This window comes from Notolepis coatsorum, assembly GCF_963971535.1.
Source record: "Notolepis coatsorum genome assembly, chromosome: 15".
NCBI classification, from domain to species: domain Eukaryota; kingdom Metazoa; phylum Chordata; class Actinopteri; order Aulopiformes; family Paralepididae; genus Notolepis; species Notolepis coatsorum.
Window position 1 is genome coordinate 74,795,985 of NC_140179.1, and position 21,002 is coordinate 74,816,986.

Sequence of the window (21,002 nt, forward strand, 5' to 3'; positions counted from 1 at the left end):
TAATTCATTTGTATCGCAACGGAGTCACGGATCTAGTCGTGCCACGTAGCATTATGTAGACAAAATTCATATAGAATAAACAAGTCTAAAACAAAGACTTTTAAACAAAGTTTAGCCTATTAAATCATTTTATAAGCATTCGTTTATTTGCGGGTCTGTGTGAGAACTGAAGCAACCACCATCTGCCTGACAGCGTGGGGGACAGGAGAGAGGAGAGGAGAGGAGAGGAGAGGAGAGAGGAGAGAGGAGAGGAGAGGAGAGGAGAGGAGAGGAGAGGAGAGGAGAGGAGAGGAGAGGAGAGGAGAGGAGAGGAGAGGAGAGGAGAAGAGAGGAGAGGAGAGGAGAGGAGAGGAGAGGGGAGGGCTGGGCTGGGCTGGTGTTCTGCAGATTGTTGCTTCAGTGTTATCACGCAGACCACAAATAAACGAACGCTTATAAAATGATTTAATAGGCTAAACTTCGTTTTAAAAGTCTTTGTTTTAGACTTGTTTATTCTATTTGAATTTATTCGACATAATGCTACGTGGCACGACTAGAAAAAAACCCTCAGCTAGGCAAACTAGGCAAAATCTGCATATGGCTCGCTGATAACAAACTATCATTACACATGGGCAAAACAGAGTCCATTCTCTTCGGTTCAAATAACAAACTCAGCAAGACCGACGGCTTCTCAGTTACAGTGGGTGACAATATTGTCACAAGGAAAGAAGATATTACCTACCTGGGTTCCATCCTAGAGGCAAATCTTTCCTGTGACAAAATGGCATCCAATGTAATAAAAAAAAGTCAACCAACGAACTCGATTCTTGTACCGGATCTCCTCACTGGTAAACAAGAATACCCTGAAGACTCTAGCAGGAGCACTCATTCAAGGGTACTACGACTATGCTTGCACCTCATGGTACCAAAGCACCTCAAAGGCGCTAAAAACTAAATTACAAACATCTCAAAACAAACTGGTCAGACTACTGCTTGGCCTTACTCCTAGAACCCACCTCACCCCTGCCCCACTTTGACAACCTAGGATGGCTTAGAGTATAGACGACAGAGTACAGCAACTTGCAATGGGCCCTGGTCTACAAGATACACTACACGACCAAGGTACCCATGTACATGTCAAAATACTTCCCAAAGGTCAGTGAATACCCACGATCACAACACCAGAGGGAGCTCCACAAATCATGTTAAACCCAGATTCGGCTCAAACAAGGGACTAAACACGTTTCGCAATTATGCCACATCAATGTGGGAACGCCCTACCCAAAGCTGTAAAGGAATGTGAATCACTACCCACTTTCAAAAAACACTCTCAAAAAAACACCTAAGGGAGACTGCAACTCGAAACTGGCCCCTGTAAATGTACGAACACAACCCCCCTCCAATGTACAGTAAATTAACAAGTATGGTCTTGTCAATAATCCAATGTACAGTTTTGTTTGTACAGTTATACAGTGTCCCCCACCCACCCCCTCCTACCCAACCTCCCCCCCCCCCCACTCCTACCCAACCCCCCCCCCCCCCACCCACCCAACCACCTCCAATGTACAGTCCCCCCCCCACCCCCACCTACCCAATCCAATGTACAGTTTCTACGTCAAATGTATATACTCTTTTTTCTGGACTCTTTTGTATCACAAAACAGTACTGTAATTGCAAATCTGGTATGTCATAAATGTATAGATGTAGCAGTACTGTCTATCTGTATGTCATGTATGTCATATATGTTACGATGAATTGAAAATGGGGGACCCTGATGTAAACAAGACGAAAGTCTTTCTCTGGTCTGCATCCCCTTAACAATTGTATGTATTGAGCTGTACTGTACTGTACCCATTCTGCAATCTGTTAATAAAGTTTTCAATCAATCAATCAATCAATAGCCTAGATCTCTAAAGATGGCAAGCTATGCATTTATACAGGAAAGTAGACCAAACAAAGTGGCACCATGACGTACAGACTATGAGTTATAGATATGATATGCAGACCAGTGGCGGTTGGAATGCCCCACGGGCCCTGAGGCGAGATTGACAGCTCTTGACAGCTCGGGCCAGCTCGGGCCCCCCCCCCCCCCCCCCCCCCGTATCGCAACGGAGTCACGGATCTAGTCGTGCCACGTAGCATTATGTAGACAAAATTCATGTTGCTTCAGTGTTATCACGCAGACCACAAATAAACGAACGCTTATAAAATGATTTAATAGGCTAAACTTCGTTTAAAAGTCTTTGTTTTAGACTTGTTTATTCTATTTGAATTTATTCGACATAATGCTACGTGGCACGACTAGATCCATGACTCCGTTGCGATACAAATAAATTATCTATAAAAGTGCCCTATCTTTTAAATCCATCCACTGCTGTGGCGAGCCTGGGGCGAGCCTTTATCGCTACCGGGAAAACATAGGGGGAACATAGGGGGCCCGGAGAACATAGAACCCTTTTGGAACATGGGAAACATAGGGGGCCCGGGGAACATAGGACCCGGGCCCCGGGGCATGGCGCAATGCAGTCTGTCATCCAGTCCCACGAACGAACGGTAACTCCATTCAGTCCTGGGCCGGGCCCGGGCCCTAGACCCCCCGCGGGCCATAAGGCGGCTGCCTCAGTCGCCTCGCCTATATATCCGCGGCTGATGCAGACTATGAGTTATAGATTTGATATGCAGACTATGAGAAGGCTGTGTGTGCATATGTGTGTACAAGTTGAAGGTTATGTGTATGCATTTGTGTGTGGGATAGAAAGATAGAGAGAGAGAAAGTGTGTTGGTAGATTTCAATAGCTAATGATAACTTCAATAGTGTCCCATGAGGAGTCACAAAATCCATGTGTCAAAATGTCCAAATGCTGGAAATCTCGTTTTGGAATGAAATTGTATACTATACAGTGGTGGAAAGTAACTAAGTATTTTTACACAAGTACTGTACTTAAGTAAAATGTTGAGCTACTTGTACTTTGAGTATTTTCATTTTATAAACTGAAATGTATACTACATTTCAAAGGAAATATTGTACTTTTTACTCCACCACATTTATCTGAACCCATCAGTTACTAGTTACTTTGAAGAAACCTTTCAACTTCAAGAGGACATAATCAGAGCAGCACAACTGGACCACATACCACTTCAACATCACCTTTAAATGATAAATGGTGCATTTACATAGCGCTTTTATCCAAAGCGCTTTACAATTTTTGTTCCTCACATTCACCCATTTACTCACACACCGATGGCAGAGGCGACCATGCAAGGAGCAAGCGGGGAGCGAGGAGTGGGGGCCTCTGTCGCCCCTTTAGAGCTCAATGGTTTGAGGATTCCCAAGCACTGGGATACAGACATCATGTAGAATGCATACTTTTACTTTAGATACTTAAGTACATTCAAATACTCCACTTTTACTTAAGTAGACATTGAATGGAGGACTTTTACCAGAGTACTCGTTTATCTGGGTATTTCTACTTTTACTTAAGTAAAGGAACTGTGTACTTCTTCCACCACTGATACTACAATTGTATACTTCATACTACATGAATACTATAGAACAATACAGGAACACTCACATCTTCAATAAAGTTGCCAATCTCCTCAGACTCCCGTGGTGGTGAGCGGTAGAGGGGGAAGGGGAGCTGGCTGAGGTCATAGTTCTACAACAGAGGGGAACATTCAAAACACCTGCTCACTAGTCCAACATCTCTGAGTAGATCATAATCATTTGTAATATTAATATTAATAATAATAATAATAATAATAATAATAATAATAATAATAATAATAATAATAATAATAATAATAATAATAATAATAATAATAATAATAATAATAATAATAATAATAATAATAATAATAATAATAATGATGATAATAATAATAATAATAATAATAATAATAATAATAATAATAATAATAATAATAATAATAATAATAATAATAATAATGATGATGATGATGATGATGATGATGATGATGATGATGATGATGATGATGATGATGATGATGATGATGATGATGATGATGATGATGATGATGATGATGATGATGATGATGATGATGATGATGATGATGATGATGATGATGATGATGATGATAATAATAATAATAATAATAATAATAATAATAATAATAATAATAATAATAATAATAATAATAATAATAATAATAATAATAATAATAATAATAATAATAATAATAATAATAATAACAACAATAGTAATAGTAGTAATAATATCAACAATAATAATAACCTTTATAGAATACTTTTCAAAACACAGTACAAAGTGCTTCACAAAATACCAACAAGTAGAATGGTTAAGAAAGGAAAACAGGAAATTAAATAAGTCAGTATAAATAAAACAAAAGGTAAAAGAACCACCATTAAAGCCAATCCAAAAACAACAATTAAGTGAAAGTGAGTGTGCGTAAAAGACACTCAGGTAACAAGCTCAGGTCATCTTCCCCCTTCACGGTTCTCCTACACTGTGGAACCATCAGGTCTCTCTCCCCAGTACGTAAGCCCTTCTCATCTTCCTCCTCCTCCCATGCACCCACTCCTTCTTTTACCTGTTCCTCTCTTTCCTCCTGCACCTCCTCTCCTGTGCTCACTTGTTCTCTCACCTGGTTCTTCTCCTCTCCTCCTCCTTCTCCCCTGTGCCCACTCTCTCTCTCACCTGGTCCTCTCCTCCTCCTCCTCCTCCTCCTCCTCCTCCTCCTCCTCCTCCTCCTCCTCTCTCTCTCACCTGGTCCTCCTCTCCTCCTCCTTCCTCGTCGTAGTGGAACAGGTGGTCTCTGGCCTCCTCCTCAGGCAGAGGGACCGTCTTCACGGAGCTCCTCCTCCTCCTCCTCCTCAGGATGAGCAGAAGCGGCAGCAGCAGCACCACTTATGATCAAAAGAGAACTGGGTGTTTGAAAACAGCAAGAGTCAAAAGCAAGCCAGTGTTAAAGCAAACGGAGAGAGGGACGCGCCGCCACATACACAGCGATCCAAAGATGAATCCCAGAGCTCCAAATCCGAGGGAGGAGACGCCTGGGGGCGGCCTGGGGGCCGCCTGGAGCACGATGACGCAGGCCGAGACGAAACCGCGGCACTGGCACACCTCCACGTCCAGCGTGCTGTCCTGGTGGAGCATCCCGGCATCGTAGACACGCATCAGCACGGAGTAGTCGCCTGGGGACAGCGGCCTCTTCGGCACCAAGGCTGCCACGTCACCTGCAGACACGGTAGAGAGGGTTAAGAGGGGTAAGATTTACTTCATTGTCAGTTTACACAAGGCAATTGTGCAGTGCAGCGCCCCTGGAGCAGTTTTTTGGGGCGTCAGTGCCTTGCTGACGGGCACTGGAGATGTAAGACCAACCCCCCTCCTGTTGGTACTGAGGTCACTAGTCTGCCTCTCTACCTCCTGTGTTATTCACTCCATGATGCAATTAAAATAACCCTTTCACTTCAGCATTCAGGATGATTTTTGTATAGTCTTGTTCATCATGCATGTCATGTATGAAGTAACTGGTAGAGAACTGAGCATTTTCGCCATGTTTCAAGGTTATCTGTTGATGTGTTTATTCGATTCTAAGCACCTCTGGTATGTCACTAACTAACTCACTCATTAATTCACTCACTCACTCACAATTAGCCACTCTGTCCCTAGTGGTGGCTCACATACATGGGACTTTAATAAGACCAGTTCAATCCATGCACTTTGCATTCATGACACGTTGGGCCAGTTTCACAGACAGTGAGTAAGGACTAAGGACTAATGATTCTCAATTGATAGCGAAAGTTTAGTCTAGGACTAGGCTTAATCCATGTCTTTTGTGTCCTTGTAATATTATCATTGCTTGTATACAGTAGTTCCTTGTTAACAGTCAATTATAGTGTCGCTCATCACACGTCACACGTCAACTAGCTGGTGTTCGGTGGTGTTGTCCAGTAGGGGTTCTTACTTGTGGAGTTGGTGCTGATGGTCCAGTTGGTCCGATGCTCCGCCTGAAGCTCCACAGTGAACGGCCCGGCGTACCCAGGCCCGTCTGGGTCCACGATGTCCAACAGAGCGGGAAGCGGGTCCTCGTTGCAAAGCACGACGTGTCTCTGCCTGATCAGAGGAGCGTTGTCGTTGACGTCCAGCAGGTTGAGCAGCAGGGTCCCTGTGCTCGTGGCTGGGACTGGGTCTGGACAGAGGGGAGAGGTGTTGTTTTTCTAGTGCTATGTCCGCCCATCACTAACACGCAAACTGTCTAACGCCTGTCCCGTCTCCCTGTGAGTGGATGTCTCGTGGTGATGACCGGAGTGGTGGACGTCCCATGGTGATGGCTGGGAGGATGCGATCCTCTCTACGCCGCCCCCAAATGGATACGTCATCATCAGCTCTATTTTCAATCTTTCAAAATGTTCTTATGTACCCCAGTTGCTATTGCATGTACTTATTTGTGTTTCATTACACGTACATGCTTACCAACTGTTTCGCCTGTTATATAGCAACACTACTATCACCGACATCTAAGAAGGGAGATCCCCCCTTGAACGGCCCTTCTAAGGTTTCTCCCCTCCACATTGCCTGTGGTGGTTTTTTCCTATTGCTAGGTTTTTAGTGAGTTTCTCCTTACCTTCACGTGGGGTATGTCTGGGAGTGTTGCATACATTTATTTATTTTGGATTTCATGGTGTTTTTGTTTTGTTCTTGATTTATTGTGATGTTTCTTCTTGACTTGTTTAAAGAAGACGTGTCTGGCCCATGGGGACTGATTGATTTGATTTGAGGTGTGTGGGGAGAAGGCTTGCTAAACATGTGCAGCTTACTACAGTCATTCTAGTTGGATAATAACCATCTTATTACAAGAATCCAATACAATATTTACCATTATCATAAGCCAAAATTAGGACAGTGTATTTGCCATCTTTGACAACAGTTGACTCTCGATCCATCCGGCTTTTTACTTTGATCAGTCCAGTATCAATATTGATGTTCAGCCAGTGTGCAGTGTCATTACTCAGTTCAAATCTGAGAGAGAGGGAGAGAGAGAGACCGTTACTTAACAGGATAGTATTGTATTCAATTGCAAGAGGTGTGTGTGTGTGTGTCTGTGTCTGTGTCTGTGTGTGTGTGTGTGTGTGTGTGTGTGTGTGTGTGTGTGTGTGTGTGTGTGTGTGTGTGTGTGTGTGTGTGTGTGTGTGTGTACTTTATAGTATGGGCAGTTCAGATCACATATTCTGAACATTCCTGTTTCTGATTGTAACTCTTTTAATTGATTTACATTTAATTGAACTCTTTATTTGTCTACTTTGTCTTGTTTTATTGTGCCTTATTATTTTATTGTGATTATTGTGATGTTTTATTGTGATGTGATTATTATAATCTAATTGTGGGTTTTTGTGGTGTTGCTGGATTATACAATGTATGACTTCTTATTGTTTTTTGTAATCTCGGCTGCATTGAAAATGGGGCTTGTCTCTCGATTGTATTTCAGAGTATAAAATAAAGGTCATGATGATGATGATCCTTTTACCTAACCGCCTGTGTCCTGGCCGTGTCTGGGTCCTGGGCTTTGCACTGGGCCACAGTGCCCCCTACAGTCAGATCCTCTGACCTGCTCACATGGAGCTCCGCGGGGCTGAAAACCGGAGGCTCGTTTTTGTCCTCCACCCTCACTGTGACAGTCGCCGTGGAGGTGGTCACAGGCCTGGAGAACCCCGCCTCGTTCTCCACCACCACCAGCAGAGTGAAGACGGGGACGCTCTCAAAGTCCAGCTCCTTCAGAGGGGCGGAGAGAAAAGAGGGTGGGAGAGGGGGTTGAGAGTCCATTCCCTTTAGGAGTTTTACAGTGCGATCATTCAGATTCAGGTCACCATCTCTTGCCAAAGCCATGTGGCTTCTACAAGGGAGACATGTTCCTTTATTGATCCCATTGGGGAAATGTGGGCATCACAGCAGCATGGGGGAGGGGGCAGGGGGGGGGTATGGGCAGGGTAAGAAAGACATAAATATAGGCAATTCAATTTTATCTGAGTATAAAAATGTGAGAGAAATAAACAGTGTAAACAAAGGTTATGTTACAATAAAATAATTATTGACAATAGATACAAATAATTTTTTTTTTTATAATAATAATGACATGATAATGGCAATAGATTTTAATCTGAATATATACTATGAGTAAGAGTAAACAGTAGACACAAGGTGCAGGTGAGGGTCTGTACCCTAACTGGCATAATATACAGTATGTTATAGCCCGTAAAACAAATGCTCTTTTGTGATGGAGTTCTTTCACTTCCCAGCAGACATCCAGCAGGAAGATCAGCTGAACAGTTAATACCGAGAACAGATAAGAGAGTCTGACATTCCCCCCACCCCCACCTTGGCCGTAGTCAGGATCCCCTCCATGTTGCCGGGGCCTGTGCTGATGGCGAAGTGTCCTCCCTTGTTGCCTCTGATGATGGAGTACTTGGTGTTGGCGTTAGGGGAGCCGAGCTCGTCCTGGTCAGTCACTTTCAGCCTGGCCACCTCCACACCTGGCTCCTCGTTCTCAGGGACTGACGCAGACATCTGAGGAGAAGAGCAGGACAGAAACACATCCCTCTGTGTCTGTTATCACAGTCATTTACCCTGAATACACAGGATACGTTCATCCCAAACAGATGGGGGGTTTGAGAGATGGAAGCAGGAAGGTCTCGCATTCCATAAACTGTATACCAAGGGGGTAATAGAATGTTTTGAGGAGCTGGAACTGAGACATGGATTTGGAAACCATGGCTTCTGTAGACATCTCCAAGCATGTCACTATTTAAATCAAACCATTACAAAAGATCATAAAATAATCATAGAAGAAGGCGTATTGAAGGTATTCATAGCAGCATACAATTCGGAGCCGTGTAGAAGGATTATAGCAAAAGTATGAAATGGACTACAGAACCTGAAATTGATAAATACAACATATATCAAGGAGAACTGGGAACAGGGAGTGCATTTTACTATAATGATAGATGAATGGGGGGAAATATGTAAACAACAGTGGAAACACTTGGAGAGAAATTGAGATGAAAAACACTGTCAGATTCTTGATCACACCCTCTCAAAGAAAATAGAGATGAAGGAGCTGTTGCAGGGAATACTGGAATAAAGACACCAACCACTATCATATCATCTGGGATTGCTCCTCCATTCTCCCTCTATGAAAATAATTTGAAGTCGAAATACCATTAAAAAAGTGATGTATTTAGGGAAAATAGATTTCAACATAAGGGACAATGATGAGTAAATTTTTTACTTATTAAGGGTGGCAACCAAACAGGCTCACAAGGAAGTGGAGGAGTCAGGTGGTGCCGATGGAGGGAGAATGGATGGAAGTGATTCATGATATCTATGTGATGGAAAGGTTGAGGTACGCACTGAGACAACAGAAGGCAAGGTTTGATGAGAGGTGAGGAGATGGAGGGAGTTGTTTAGGCCCATGAGGACAGACGTTGTGTGACTGTGTGAAGATAATGGTGAAATGCCCCTTTTTGTTTAGGCTAATGATCACTTCACTCGAGGGCGAGTGCACACATAGGAACCTGGTTCAGATGTAACATGTGTGGCAGTGAGTCGCAACGCTACCTTCCAGTCATAATCAAATCAAATCAAATCAGTCATAAATAATAGTTAGTGAACTCAGTTGATCTCGGAATCCCTCTGAAGTAATGGTTGTGATTAGAGGATCAAGAAAAGAGGGCGGGCTTGAGATAGATCTCTAGCTACTACTTATAATTTTTTTATGGGCATGTTATCTAAACAGCACACCTTATATGGATTCTACCAATCAGAGGCACAGATGGCCTAATCATAGCTGTCTATTCCAAGATTATTATGATTATGATTGACTTTTAGGACTTTTTATACACTGATGGAGACATGAGAGGCAAGTTCAGCTTTTGTTTGGAATCACACATTCATATTCTGCCAGGACAAATTCACCCAAATATATATTTGTTTTACCTTGTGGCTCATGATAATGTGTTCAGAGAATGAATACCTGTGAGGAGCTGCTCAGGAGCTACTGGTGCTTTTGAGCAGGGATGTAACTCAGTTTACCCACCTTTTTATTTGTGAAATAGTTTATCTACCTTTTTAAGATTTATAATTGAAATTCATAGTATGGCTTATTGTTTCGATTTAGACATTGATTTACGCAAATATGAAAATAGGGTATTTTTTTAGCAAATACAATTGCATAATGGTGATTTTTGGCATTACTGCAATCATCAACTGGAGGTCACAGTTTACCCACGTTCCGTTTTTTACCATTGTGTCAATACAGGCTACTGGCTGGAGCCCCATCTCTACTGTGTGTGTAGACGCTTTACACTCATTTACTCACATCAGTCACAGTGAACTGGAGCCCCATCTCTACTGTGTGTGTAGACGCTTTACACTTATTTACTCACATCAGTCACGGTGAACTGGAGCCCCATCTCTACTGTGTGTGTAGACGCTTTACACTCATTTAGTCACATCAGTCACGGTGAACTGGAGCCCCATCTCTACTGTGTGTGTAGACGCTTTACACTCATCTACTCACATCAGTCACGGTGAACTGGAGCCCCATCTCTACTGTGTGTGTAGACGCTCTACACTCCTTTACTCACATCAGTCACGGTGAACTGGAGCCCCATCTCTACTGTGTGTGTAGACGCTCTACACTCCTTTACTCACATCAGTCACGGTGAACTGGAGCCCCATCTCTACTGTGTGTGTAGACGCCTTCGGGTTATTGAGAAGCGCTATATAAATTAAATGAATTATTATTATTATTATATACTCACATCAGTCACGGTGAACTGCGGGGCGTGATCGTTGCTGTCAATGACTTTGATGATAGCGGTGCAGTTAGCTGTGTGCCCCACCCCTTCCAGATCTGCAGCCTCGATGACCAGCGTGTACTTTGGATGAGTCTAAATGTAAATGTAAATAAGAAGGGGGGGGGGGGGGGGGTTAGAATGAAAAGCAGATCTATGTACAGTATGGATTAGGGATGGGATGATACGAGTAACTCACAATACGATACTGATATCTGGCCCTCCATAATGATAATATCACTCAGATACACAATATCTGCGATAATCAATATATTGCAAGAAATGTAATCTACAATATACACAATATATGTAACTGAAGAAGAAAAGATACCCATGAAAAGGCACAAAGCAGGAATTATGTATTTTTCACAGAATTGACATGAAAGCGTATCAGATTATTTAGTGTGCATCACAAACTGTCTTTAAACTCTTTAATACACACTGACAGGCAACTTGATTATTAATTATGAATTATGTGCCCAACGGAGAACTTTGTTACCATCTGCAATAAAAACAAAATATATACATCATCTGTTTTATCTAATAAGATAACGTTTGTTCACCTCATTCCAATCATTTTTGTTGCAGTAAAATGGGATTGTCAAGAAAAAAGAAAACATCTTCTTTAAAAAAAATATATAGAGAGAAAAGTATCGATAACATGTGGAGGATGTACGACGATATATCGCAGTATGGACCTTTTGTCCCACCCCTTGTATGGATGGATGACAAAGCCATGAAGTGCTTTGAGAAGCTAGTAAAGGGCTACATCTGCTCCTCCCTCCCCATCAACATGGACCCCCTGCAATTTGCATACCGCCCCAACAGGTCCACGGAGGACGCCATAGCCCATGTGCTGCACACAGCAGCATCACACCTGGACAAGAGGCAGTGGAACTATGTGAGAATGCTATTCATCGACTACAGCTCGGCATTCAATACCATAGTCTCCTCCATACTCATAGCCAAGCTCAGGGACCTGGACTTGAACTATGACCTCTGCCAGTGGGTCTTGGACTTCCTGACGGGCAGACCCCAGGTGGTGAGAGCAGGCAACTGCACCTCCTCATCCATCACCCTCAACATAGGGGCCCCCCAGGGCTGTGTTCTGAGTCCCCTCCTCTACTCCCTGTACACACACGACTGTGTGGCTCAGCGGAGTAGCAATACAATCATCAAATTTGCTGACGACACAGTGGTGGTGGGCCTGATCTCTGCCAACGACGAGAGGGCCTACCTGGAAGAGGTCAAGGTCCTGGCGGGATGGTGCTAGGAAAACAGCCTCTCCCTGAACGTCAGCAAAACAAAGGAGATGATTGTGGACTTCAGGAGGTCGGGGGTCAAGGACTACAGCCCCCTCAGCATCGACGGGGCACCGGTTGAGAGAGTCAACAGCTTTAAGTACCTCGGAGCCTACATATCCGAGGACTTGACATGGACCACACACATTGACAGTGTTGTGAAGAAGGCACGACAACGCCTCTACTTCCTCAGGCGACTAAGGAAGTTCCAAGTCAGTCAGAAGATCCTTAAGAACTTCTACTCATGTACAATAGAGAGCATCTTGACTGGCAACATCACCTCCTGGTTTGGGAATAGCACTGCACAAGACCGAAGCAGACTACAAAGAGTGACACGTTCAGCCGAACGCACAATTGGAGGGGGGCTCCCCACCCTCCAGAACATTTACAACAAGCGTTGCAGGGGAAAGGCTAAGAGAATCATTAAAGACTCCAGTCACCCGAACAACTGCCTCTTTGAACTGCTGCGGTCAGGCAAGCGATACCGGAGTCTCAAGGCGAGCACAGAAAGACTCAGAAGAAGCTTCTATCCCCAGGCCATCAGGCTGCTAAACGAACAATGAACACTACACAACAACAACCATCAAACGCACATAGCACACACATCCACACGCACACACTCACTTTAAACAAACACACTGTAGCACCCACTCCACACACTTTATAGCACACACCCACTTTAAACAAACACACTGTAGCACCCACTCCCCACAATTTATATTTATTGATGAAGGATTGCACTACAACTCGTACACCTTACTGTAAATTGTACCTAAATTGTACCTCATCCCAGTTCTGCTTTGCACTATATAGTACTGTACATTAGTACACTGCATAGTATTGTATATTATATGGTAACTCAGTTACGTCTATTCTGCATCGAACATTGTACATATGTCTATACTGAACACTGACCTCATTTTCTACTTCTAAATTACATGCTATACTATGTTATTTGATACTATCTTGTCTAGCACAGTCTCTGGAGCGTAACAGTAAGAAGCATTTTGTATGAAAGTATTCTGTACTTGTTCTGTATGACAACTATTAAAGAAACTTGAAACTTGAACTTGAAGTGAACAATAGAGGCGTGGAAGAGGACATTGCTGTAGGAACTACTTTACCTCTCTGTCCAGTCCGGCTGCTGCCACACTGATCACTCCACTCACTGGGTTTATATCAAACATCGCTGGCCGGGGGAGCGCTGGCACCTGAGTCAGTATCCGATAGCTAACGATGCCGTTATACGTCTCTGGGTCGTCTAGATCCACAGCCGTTACCCTCATGAAGGAATGATCTGGGTGGTTTGAAGCAAAGGGAATAGATTATTTTGAACTGTCAAATTATATTTGAAATGAAATCAAGTTTGGAGGACTCAAGTTTAAACCTTTATCAGAAACACGTCAAGAGGCACAATAATAGCGATCAAGCAGGAGGAACTAATAATGAGGAATCATTGGAGCACATTATGTCCTCATGATAGTGGGTCATGTATAGTTCCCCCCCAATGAATGAAGGACATATGGCATGTACACATACGTTTTATGTCGTCTCTTGTGGCCTTTTCAGGATGTGTGTAAGTCTCAAGTGCTTTCATGCAGTTTGTGGTTTTCATTGAGATTTATGATCCACCTCCAAAAGAACTCTGAACAGCTACTTCCACCGGGCCAACAGGCTACTGACTGAGAGACTCTGAACAGCTACTTCCACCGGGCCAACAGGCTACTGACTGAGACTCTGAACAGCTACTTCCACCGGGCCAACAGGCTACTGACTGAGAGACTCTGAACCATCAGGGACACGCACACAAAGCACCTTAAATTACTTGTACACCACACGCTGCTGCTACCTCATGCACAAAATCTCTTTTTTATTTCCAAAAAACGTTCAAGATATGTCTATTTATCATCCGCTGCTCTTTAACTTCACTGTTTAACTTGACTTTAACTTCACCGTTACATTGTATAGTAATATAGCTTAGTGTAACGGGGAAGCCTGTGGGTATGTCCACAGTCACGGAAACAGGTGTGTTGATGAGTGACTGTGGCAGTGCGGGCTGGTAAATTAAACTCACTTCCCCATAACAGGGTTAACAGACGCATAGGTACGGTAGTTAGGAGTGAATTCACTTCTTATTGCAGCGGCCTGTGTCGTCGCCCGCGGACGCGGGAGCCCCCTGTTCGACTCCCCCTCGGGACATTCTCATTTAACATCAAACACAACGCAGACCCAGTATGATCCGTCACATTAGCATAGGATTGTATAGCATAGATTAGTATAGATAGTATAGGGATAGCAACATAGCATAGAGTACCATAGTAAAGTTATATTGTATAGTATAGGATTATTTTAAGTCTATTTGTTGTATTGCACACTACTACGGTTGAGGAGCCAAGGAAAACAAGCATCTCACATTTTCAGAATGTATGTACATTTTAAAAGCTGTGACAATAAAGGAATCTGTATATGAATGTGCCTTTAGCACACAAGTTGTTTGCTGAGGTGGTTATTTCAAATAACACTCACACTCATGTCTCTGTGCTGACCCTCTGGCCAACCATCTCCAGCATTGCACCATTGCCCTCTGGCGGTAGAAATATGTACCACAACTACACAAAAGTCAATGAAAGTCAATGGAGAATTCTGGAAATGAATTCCCCAAAAATACTTCCCGTCGCCAGATGTGAAACATATTCCCACATGCTCATCATTGTGCCTCTGTAACGTTCTGTGCCAAAGCACAGGCTGATCGGCCCCATAGTTTGCAAGAGATTACGCGGATTCTCACACGCACGCACGCACGCACGCACGCACGCACGCACGCACGCACGCACGCACGCACGCACGCACGCACGCACACACACACACACACACACACACACACACACACACACACACACACACACACACACACACACACACACACACACACACACACACACACACACACACACACACACACACACACACACACACACACACACAGACACACACACAATTTTGGACAATTTTGGACTCCTAGCCTTATTTCCTACGTACAGATCATATTGTAGATCAGTAGTCCTTTCTCAGCACAGTCCATGCTGTTCTTCACACTGGATACCTGCAGCTCTGGCTAGTTAGCCACAAAACCAATATAAAGTAATGGGGCCACACTTCAGTCTGTACAACCCCTGAAATAAGCAAGCGCACCTTTTGAGTATGTTTAAATGTGTAAACATGTTAAGTGCCATTCAACAATATCACAACATGGATTGTGCGGAGAAAGGACCCTACCATTCAACAATATCACAACATGGATTGTGCGGAGAAAGGCCCCTACCATTCAGCAATATCACCAATGAGTATGAAATAGGACTAGGTATCCAAAATCGGACCATACCCAATAACCATGTTACTCAAGTCTCAAATCTGTAGCACTTTTTGTGATATGGATGTGTTGTGTATTACATATTGAAATGATGTATGGTGTAAGGCTGTCTCCTCATAGGTAATCGCTAGGTTTGGTCTCAGTCAAGATGTTGCTAGTGGATTAGTTGATTTTTATGCTTTTCTTTTCAAGCTGAACAAGTTATTTCCTGATAAATGATAAGCACATCTCTGGTAAGCACTAGATTTGATAAGCATATCTCTGGTAAGCACTAGATTTGATAAGCATATCTCTGGTAAGCACTAGATTTGATAAGCATATCTCTGGTAGATTTAAACAGGTCCTTCTGTATGACGCAGGGAAATAGAATTTTGACAGATGTGTTGATGAAATAAATTAATCAATTAGTTGACAAATCATATAACTATTGGTGGACTGAGAATTTGTTTAGGACCATCCCTGGTATGTTGTCATGGGGTTTCCGCCTTCTGTAGTGTGGTAGTGAAAGGGTTAACCATTTGTAGTGTGGTAGTGAAGGGATTAACCATATGTAGTGTGGTAGTGAAAGGGTTAACCAACTGTAGTGTGTTAGTGAAGGGGTTAACCCTTTGTAGTGTGGTAGTGAAATGGTTCCATTTGTAGTGTGGTAGTGAAAGGTTAACCTTCTGTAGTGTGGTAGTAAAAGGGTTAACCATCTGTGTTGTGGTAGTGAAAGGGTTAACCCTTTGTAGTGTGGTAGTGAAAGGGTTAACCAGCTGTAGTGCGGTAGTGAAAGGGTTAACCATATGTAGTGTGGTAGTGAAAGGGTTAACCATATGTAGTGTGGTAGTGAAAGGGTTAACCATCTGTAGTGTGGTAGTGAAAGGGTTAACCCTTTGTAGTGTGGTAGTGAAAGGGTTAAATAACTATCTCACCGATGGCTGTGCCCTCGCTCACGTTGCCGTGGTAGAGGTCTTGGCTGAATACAGGTTTATTGTCGTTCTGGTCAACTTTGATGATAGCGGTGCAGTTAGCTGTGTGCCCCACCCCTTCCAGATCTGCAGCCTCGATGACCAGCGTGTACTTTGGATGAGTCTAAATGTAAATGTAAATAAGAAGGGGGGGGGGGGGGGGTTAGAATGAAGAGCAGATCTATGTACAGTATGGATTAGGGATGGGATGATACGAGTAACTCACAATACGATACTGATATCTGGCACACTAAAATAATGATAATATCACTCAGATACACAATATCTGTATATTGCAAAAAATGTAATCTACAATATACACAATATATGTAACTGAAGAAGAAAAGATACCCATGAAAAGGCACAAAGCAGGAATTAAGTATTTTTCACAGAATTGACATGAAAGCGTATCAGATTATTTAGTGTGCATCACAAACTGCCCAATTGTATATTAAACAATGTACAACAAATTGCATAGTGGCTCTTTAATACACACTGACCGCAACTTGATTATTAATTATGAATTATGTGCCCAACGGAGAACTTTGTTACCATCTGCAATAAAAACAAAATATATACATCATCTGTTTTATCTAATAAGATAACGTTTTCAGTCTGTTCACCTCATTCCAATCATTTTTGTTGCAGTAAAATGGGATTGTCAAGGAAAAAGAAAAAGAAAACATCTTCTTTAAAAAAAATATATAGAGAGAAAAGTATCGATAACATGTGGAGGATGTACAGCGATATATCGCAGTATGGACCTTTTGTCCCACCCCTTGTATGGATGGATGACAAAGTGAACAATAGAGGCGTGGAAGAGGACATTGCTGTAGGAACTACTTTACCTCTCTGTCCAGTCCGGCTGCTGCCACACTGATCACTCCACTCACTGGGTTTATATCAAACATCGCTGGCCGGGGGAGCGCTGGCACCTGAGTCAGTATCCGATACCTAACGATGCCGTTATACGTCTCTGGGTCGTCTAGATCCACAGCCGTTACCCTCATGAAGGAATGATCTGGGTGGTTTGAAGCAAAGGGAATAGATTATTTTGAACTGGCAAATTATATTTGAAATGAAATCAAGTTTGGAGGACTCAAGTTTAAACCTTTATCAGAAACACGTCAAGAGGCACAATAATAGCGATCAAGCAGGAGGAACTAATAATGAGGAATCATTGGAGCACATTATGTCCTCATGATAGTGGGTCATGTATAGTTCCCCCCCAATGAATGAAGGACATATGGCATGTACACATACGTTTTATGTCGTCTCTTGTGGCCTTTTCAGGATGTGTGTAAGTCTCAAGTGCTTTCATGCAGTTTGTGGTTTTCATTGCGATTTATGATCCACCTCCAAAAGAACTCTGAACAGCTACTTCCACCGGGCCAACAGGCTACTGACTGAGAGACTCTGAACAGCTACTTCCACCGGGCCAACAGGCTACAGACTGAGAGACTCTGAACAGCTACTTCCACCGGGCCAACAGGCTACTGACTGAGAGACTCTGAACAGCTACTTCCACCGGGCCAACAGGCTACTGACTGAGAGACTCTGAACAGCTACTTCCACCGGGCCAACAGGCTACTGACTGAGAGACTCTGAACAGCTACTTCCACCGGGCCAACAGGCTACTGACTGAGAGACTCTGAACAGCTACTTCCACCGGGCCAACAGGCTACTGACTGAGAGACTCTGAACAGCTACTTCCACTGGGCCAACAGGCTACTGACTGAGAGACTCTGAACCATCAGGGACACGCACACAAAGCACCTTAAATTACTTGCACACCACACGCTGCTGCTACCTCATGCACAAAATCTCTTTTTTATTTCCAAAAAACGTTCAAGATATGTCTATTTATCATCCGCTGCTCTTTAACTTCACTGTTTAACTTGACTTTAACTTCACCGTTACATTGTATAGTAATATAGCTTAGCATAGGATTGTATAGCATAGATTATAGGAGTATAGATAGTATAGGGATAGCAACATAGCATAGGGTACCATAGTAAAGTTATATTGTATAGTATAGGATTATTTTAAGTCTATTTGTTGTATTGCACACTACTATGGTTGAGGAGCCAAGGAAAACAAGCATCTCACATTTTCATAATGTATGTACATTTTAAAAGCTGTGACAATAAAGGAATCTGAATCTGAATGTGCCTTTAGCACACAAGTTGTTTGCTGAGGTGGTTATTTCAAATAACACTCACACTCATGTCTCTGTGCTGACCCTCTGGCCAACCATCTCCAGCATTGCACCATTGCCCTCTGGTGGTAGAAATATGTACCACAACTAGTAACTACACAAATGTCAATGAAAGTCAATGGAGAATTCTGGAAATGAATTCCCCAAAAATACTTCCCGTCGCCAGATGTGAAACATATTCCCACATGCTCATCCTTGTGCCTCTGTAACGTTCTGTGCCAAAGCACAGGCTGATCGGCCACACACACACACACACACACACACACACACACACACACACACACACACACACACACACACACACACACACACACACACACACACACACACACACACACACACACACACACACACACACACACACACACACACACACACACACACACACACACACACACACACACACACACACACACACACACACACACACACACACACACACACACACACACAATTTTGGACAATTTTGGACTCCTAGCCTTATTTCCTACGTACAGATCATATTGTAGATCAGTAGAGTCCTTTCTCAGCACAGTCCATGCTGTTCTTCACACTGGATACCTGCAGCTCTGGCTAGTTAGCCACAAAACCAATATAAAGTAATGGGGCCACACTTCAGTCTGTACAACCCCTGAAATAAGCAAGCGCACCTTTTGAGTATGTTTAAATGTGTAAACATGTTAAGTGCCATTCAACAATATCACAACATGGATTGTGCGGAGAAAGGACCCTACCATTCAACAATATCACAACATGGATTGTGCCGAGAAAGAACCCTACCATTCAGCAATATCACCAATGAGTAGGAAATAGGGCTAGGTATCCAAAATCGGACCATACCCAATAACCATGTTACTCAAGTCTCAAATCTGTAGCACTTTTTGTAATATGGATGTGTTGTGTATTACATATTGAAATGATGTATGGTGTAAGGCTGTCTCCCTCATAGGTAATCGCTAGGTTTGGTCTCAGTCAAGATGTTGCTAGTGGATTAGTTGATTTTTATGCTTTTCTTTTCAAGCTGAACAAGTTATTTCCTGATAAATGATAAGCACATCTCTGGTAAGCACTAGATTTGATAAGCATATCTCTGGTAGATTTAAACAGGTCCTTCTGTATGACGCAGGGAAATAGAATTTTGACAGATGTGTTGATGAAATAAATTAATCAATTAGTTGACAAATCCTATAACTATTGGTGGACTGAGAATTTGTTTAGGACCATCCCTGGTATGTTGTCATGGGGTTTCCACCTGTGGTAGTGAAAGGGTTAACCATTTGTAGTGTGGTAGTGAAGGGGTTAACCATATGTAGTGTGGTAGTGAAGGGATTAACCATATGTAGTGTGTTAGTGAAGGGGTTAACCATATGTAGTGTGTTAGTGAAGGGGTTAACCCTTTGTAGTGTGGTAGTGAAATGGTTCCATTTGTAGTGTGGTAGTGAAAGGTTAACCTTCTGTAGTGTGGTAGTAAAAGGGTTAACCATCTGTGTTGTGGTAGTGAAAGGGTTAACCCTTTTTAGTGTGGTAGTGAAAGGGTTAACCAGCTGTAGTGCGGTAGTGAAAGGGTTAACCATCTGTAGTGTGGTAGTGAAAGGGTTAACCATCTGTAGTGTGGTAGTGAAAGGGTTAAGCATCTGTAGTGTGGTAGTGAAAGGGTTAACCATTTGTAGTGTGGTAGTGAAAGGGTTAAATAACTATCTCACCGATGGCTGTGCCCTCGCTCACGTTGCCGTGGTAGGGGTCTTGGCTGAATACAGGTTTATTGTCGTTCTGGTCAATGACTTTGATGATAGCGGTGCAGTTAGCTGTGTGCCCCACCCCTTCCAGATCTGCAGCCTCGATGACCAGCGTGTACTTTGGATGAGTCTAAATGTAAATGTAAATAAGAGGGGGGGGGGGGGTTAGAATGAAGAGCAGATCTATGTACAGTATGGATTATGGATGGGATGATACGAGTAACTCACAATACGATACTGATATCTGGCCCTCCATAATGATAATATCACTCAGATACACAATATCTGCGATAATCAATATATTGCAAGAAATGTAATCTACAATATACACAATATATGTAACTGAAGAATAAAAGATACCCATGAAAAGGCACAAAGCAGGAATTAAGTATTTTTCACAGAATTGACATGAAAGCGTATCAGATTATTTAGTGTGCATCACAAACTGCCCAATTGTATATTAAACAATGTACAACAAATTGCATAGTGGCTCTTTAATACACACTGACCGCAACTTGATTATTAATTATGAATTATGTGCCCAACGGAGAACATTGTTACCATCTGCAATAAAAACAAAATATATACATCATCTGTTTTATCTAATAAGATAACGT

The 21,002-nt window shown here is 42.8% G+C and overlaps 1 protein-coding gene across 1 annotated transcript in view; it reads right to left on the minus strand.

The window, feature by feature from the left end:
* The window catches only part of LOC311242089 (cadherin-23-like), a gene marked incomplete at both ends in the record, with an annotated part of 145,750 nt that overhangs the window by 12,273 nt on the left and 112,475 nt on the right, over positions 1-21,002 (minus strand). Inside the window, 12 exons of the mRNA XM_084331040.1 lie at positions 3,552-3,635; positions 4,779-4,864; positions 4,961-5,194; positions 5,926-6,150; positions 6,838-6,980; positions 7,486-7,730; positions 8,334-8,522; positions 10,778-10,906; positions 13,236-13,408; positions 16,396-16,555; positions 17,280-17,452; positions 20,353-20,515. Of these exons, the coding sequence (XP_084187166.1) occupies positions 3,552-3,635; positions 4,779-4,864; positions 4,961-5,194; positions 5,926-6,150; positions 6,838-6,980; positions 7,486-7,730; positions 8,334-8,522; positions 10,778-10,906; positions 13,236-13,408; positions 16,396-16,555; positions 17,280-17,452; positions 20,353-20,515 (2,004 nt within the window). The remainder of the gene's footprint in view (positions 1-3,551; positions 3,636-4,778; positions 4,865-4,960; positions 5,195-5,925; positions 6,151-6,837; positions 6,981-7,485; positions 7,731-8,333; positions 8,523-10,777; positions 10,907-13,235; positions 13,409-16,395; positions 16,556-17,279; positions 17,453-20,352; positions 20,516-21,002) is intronic.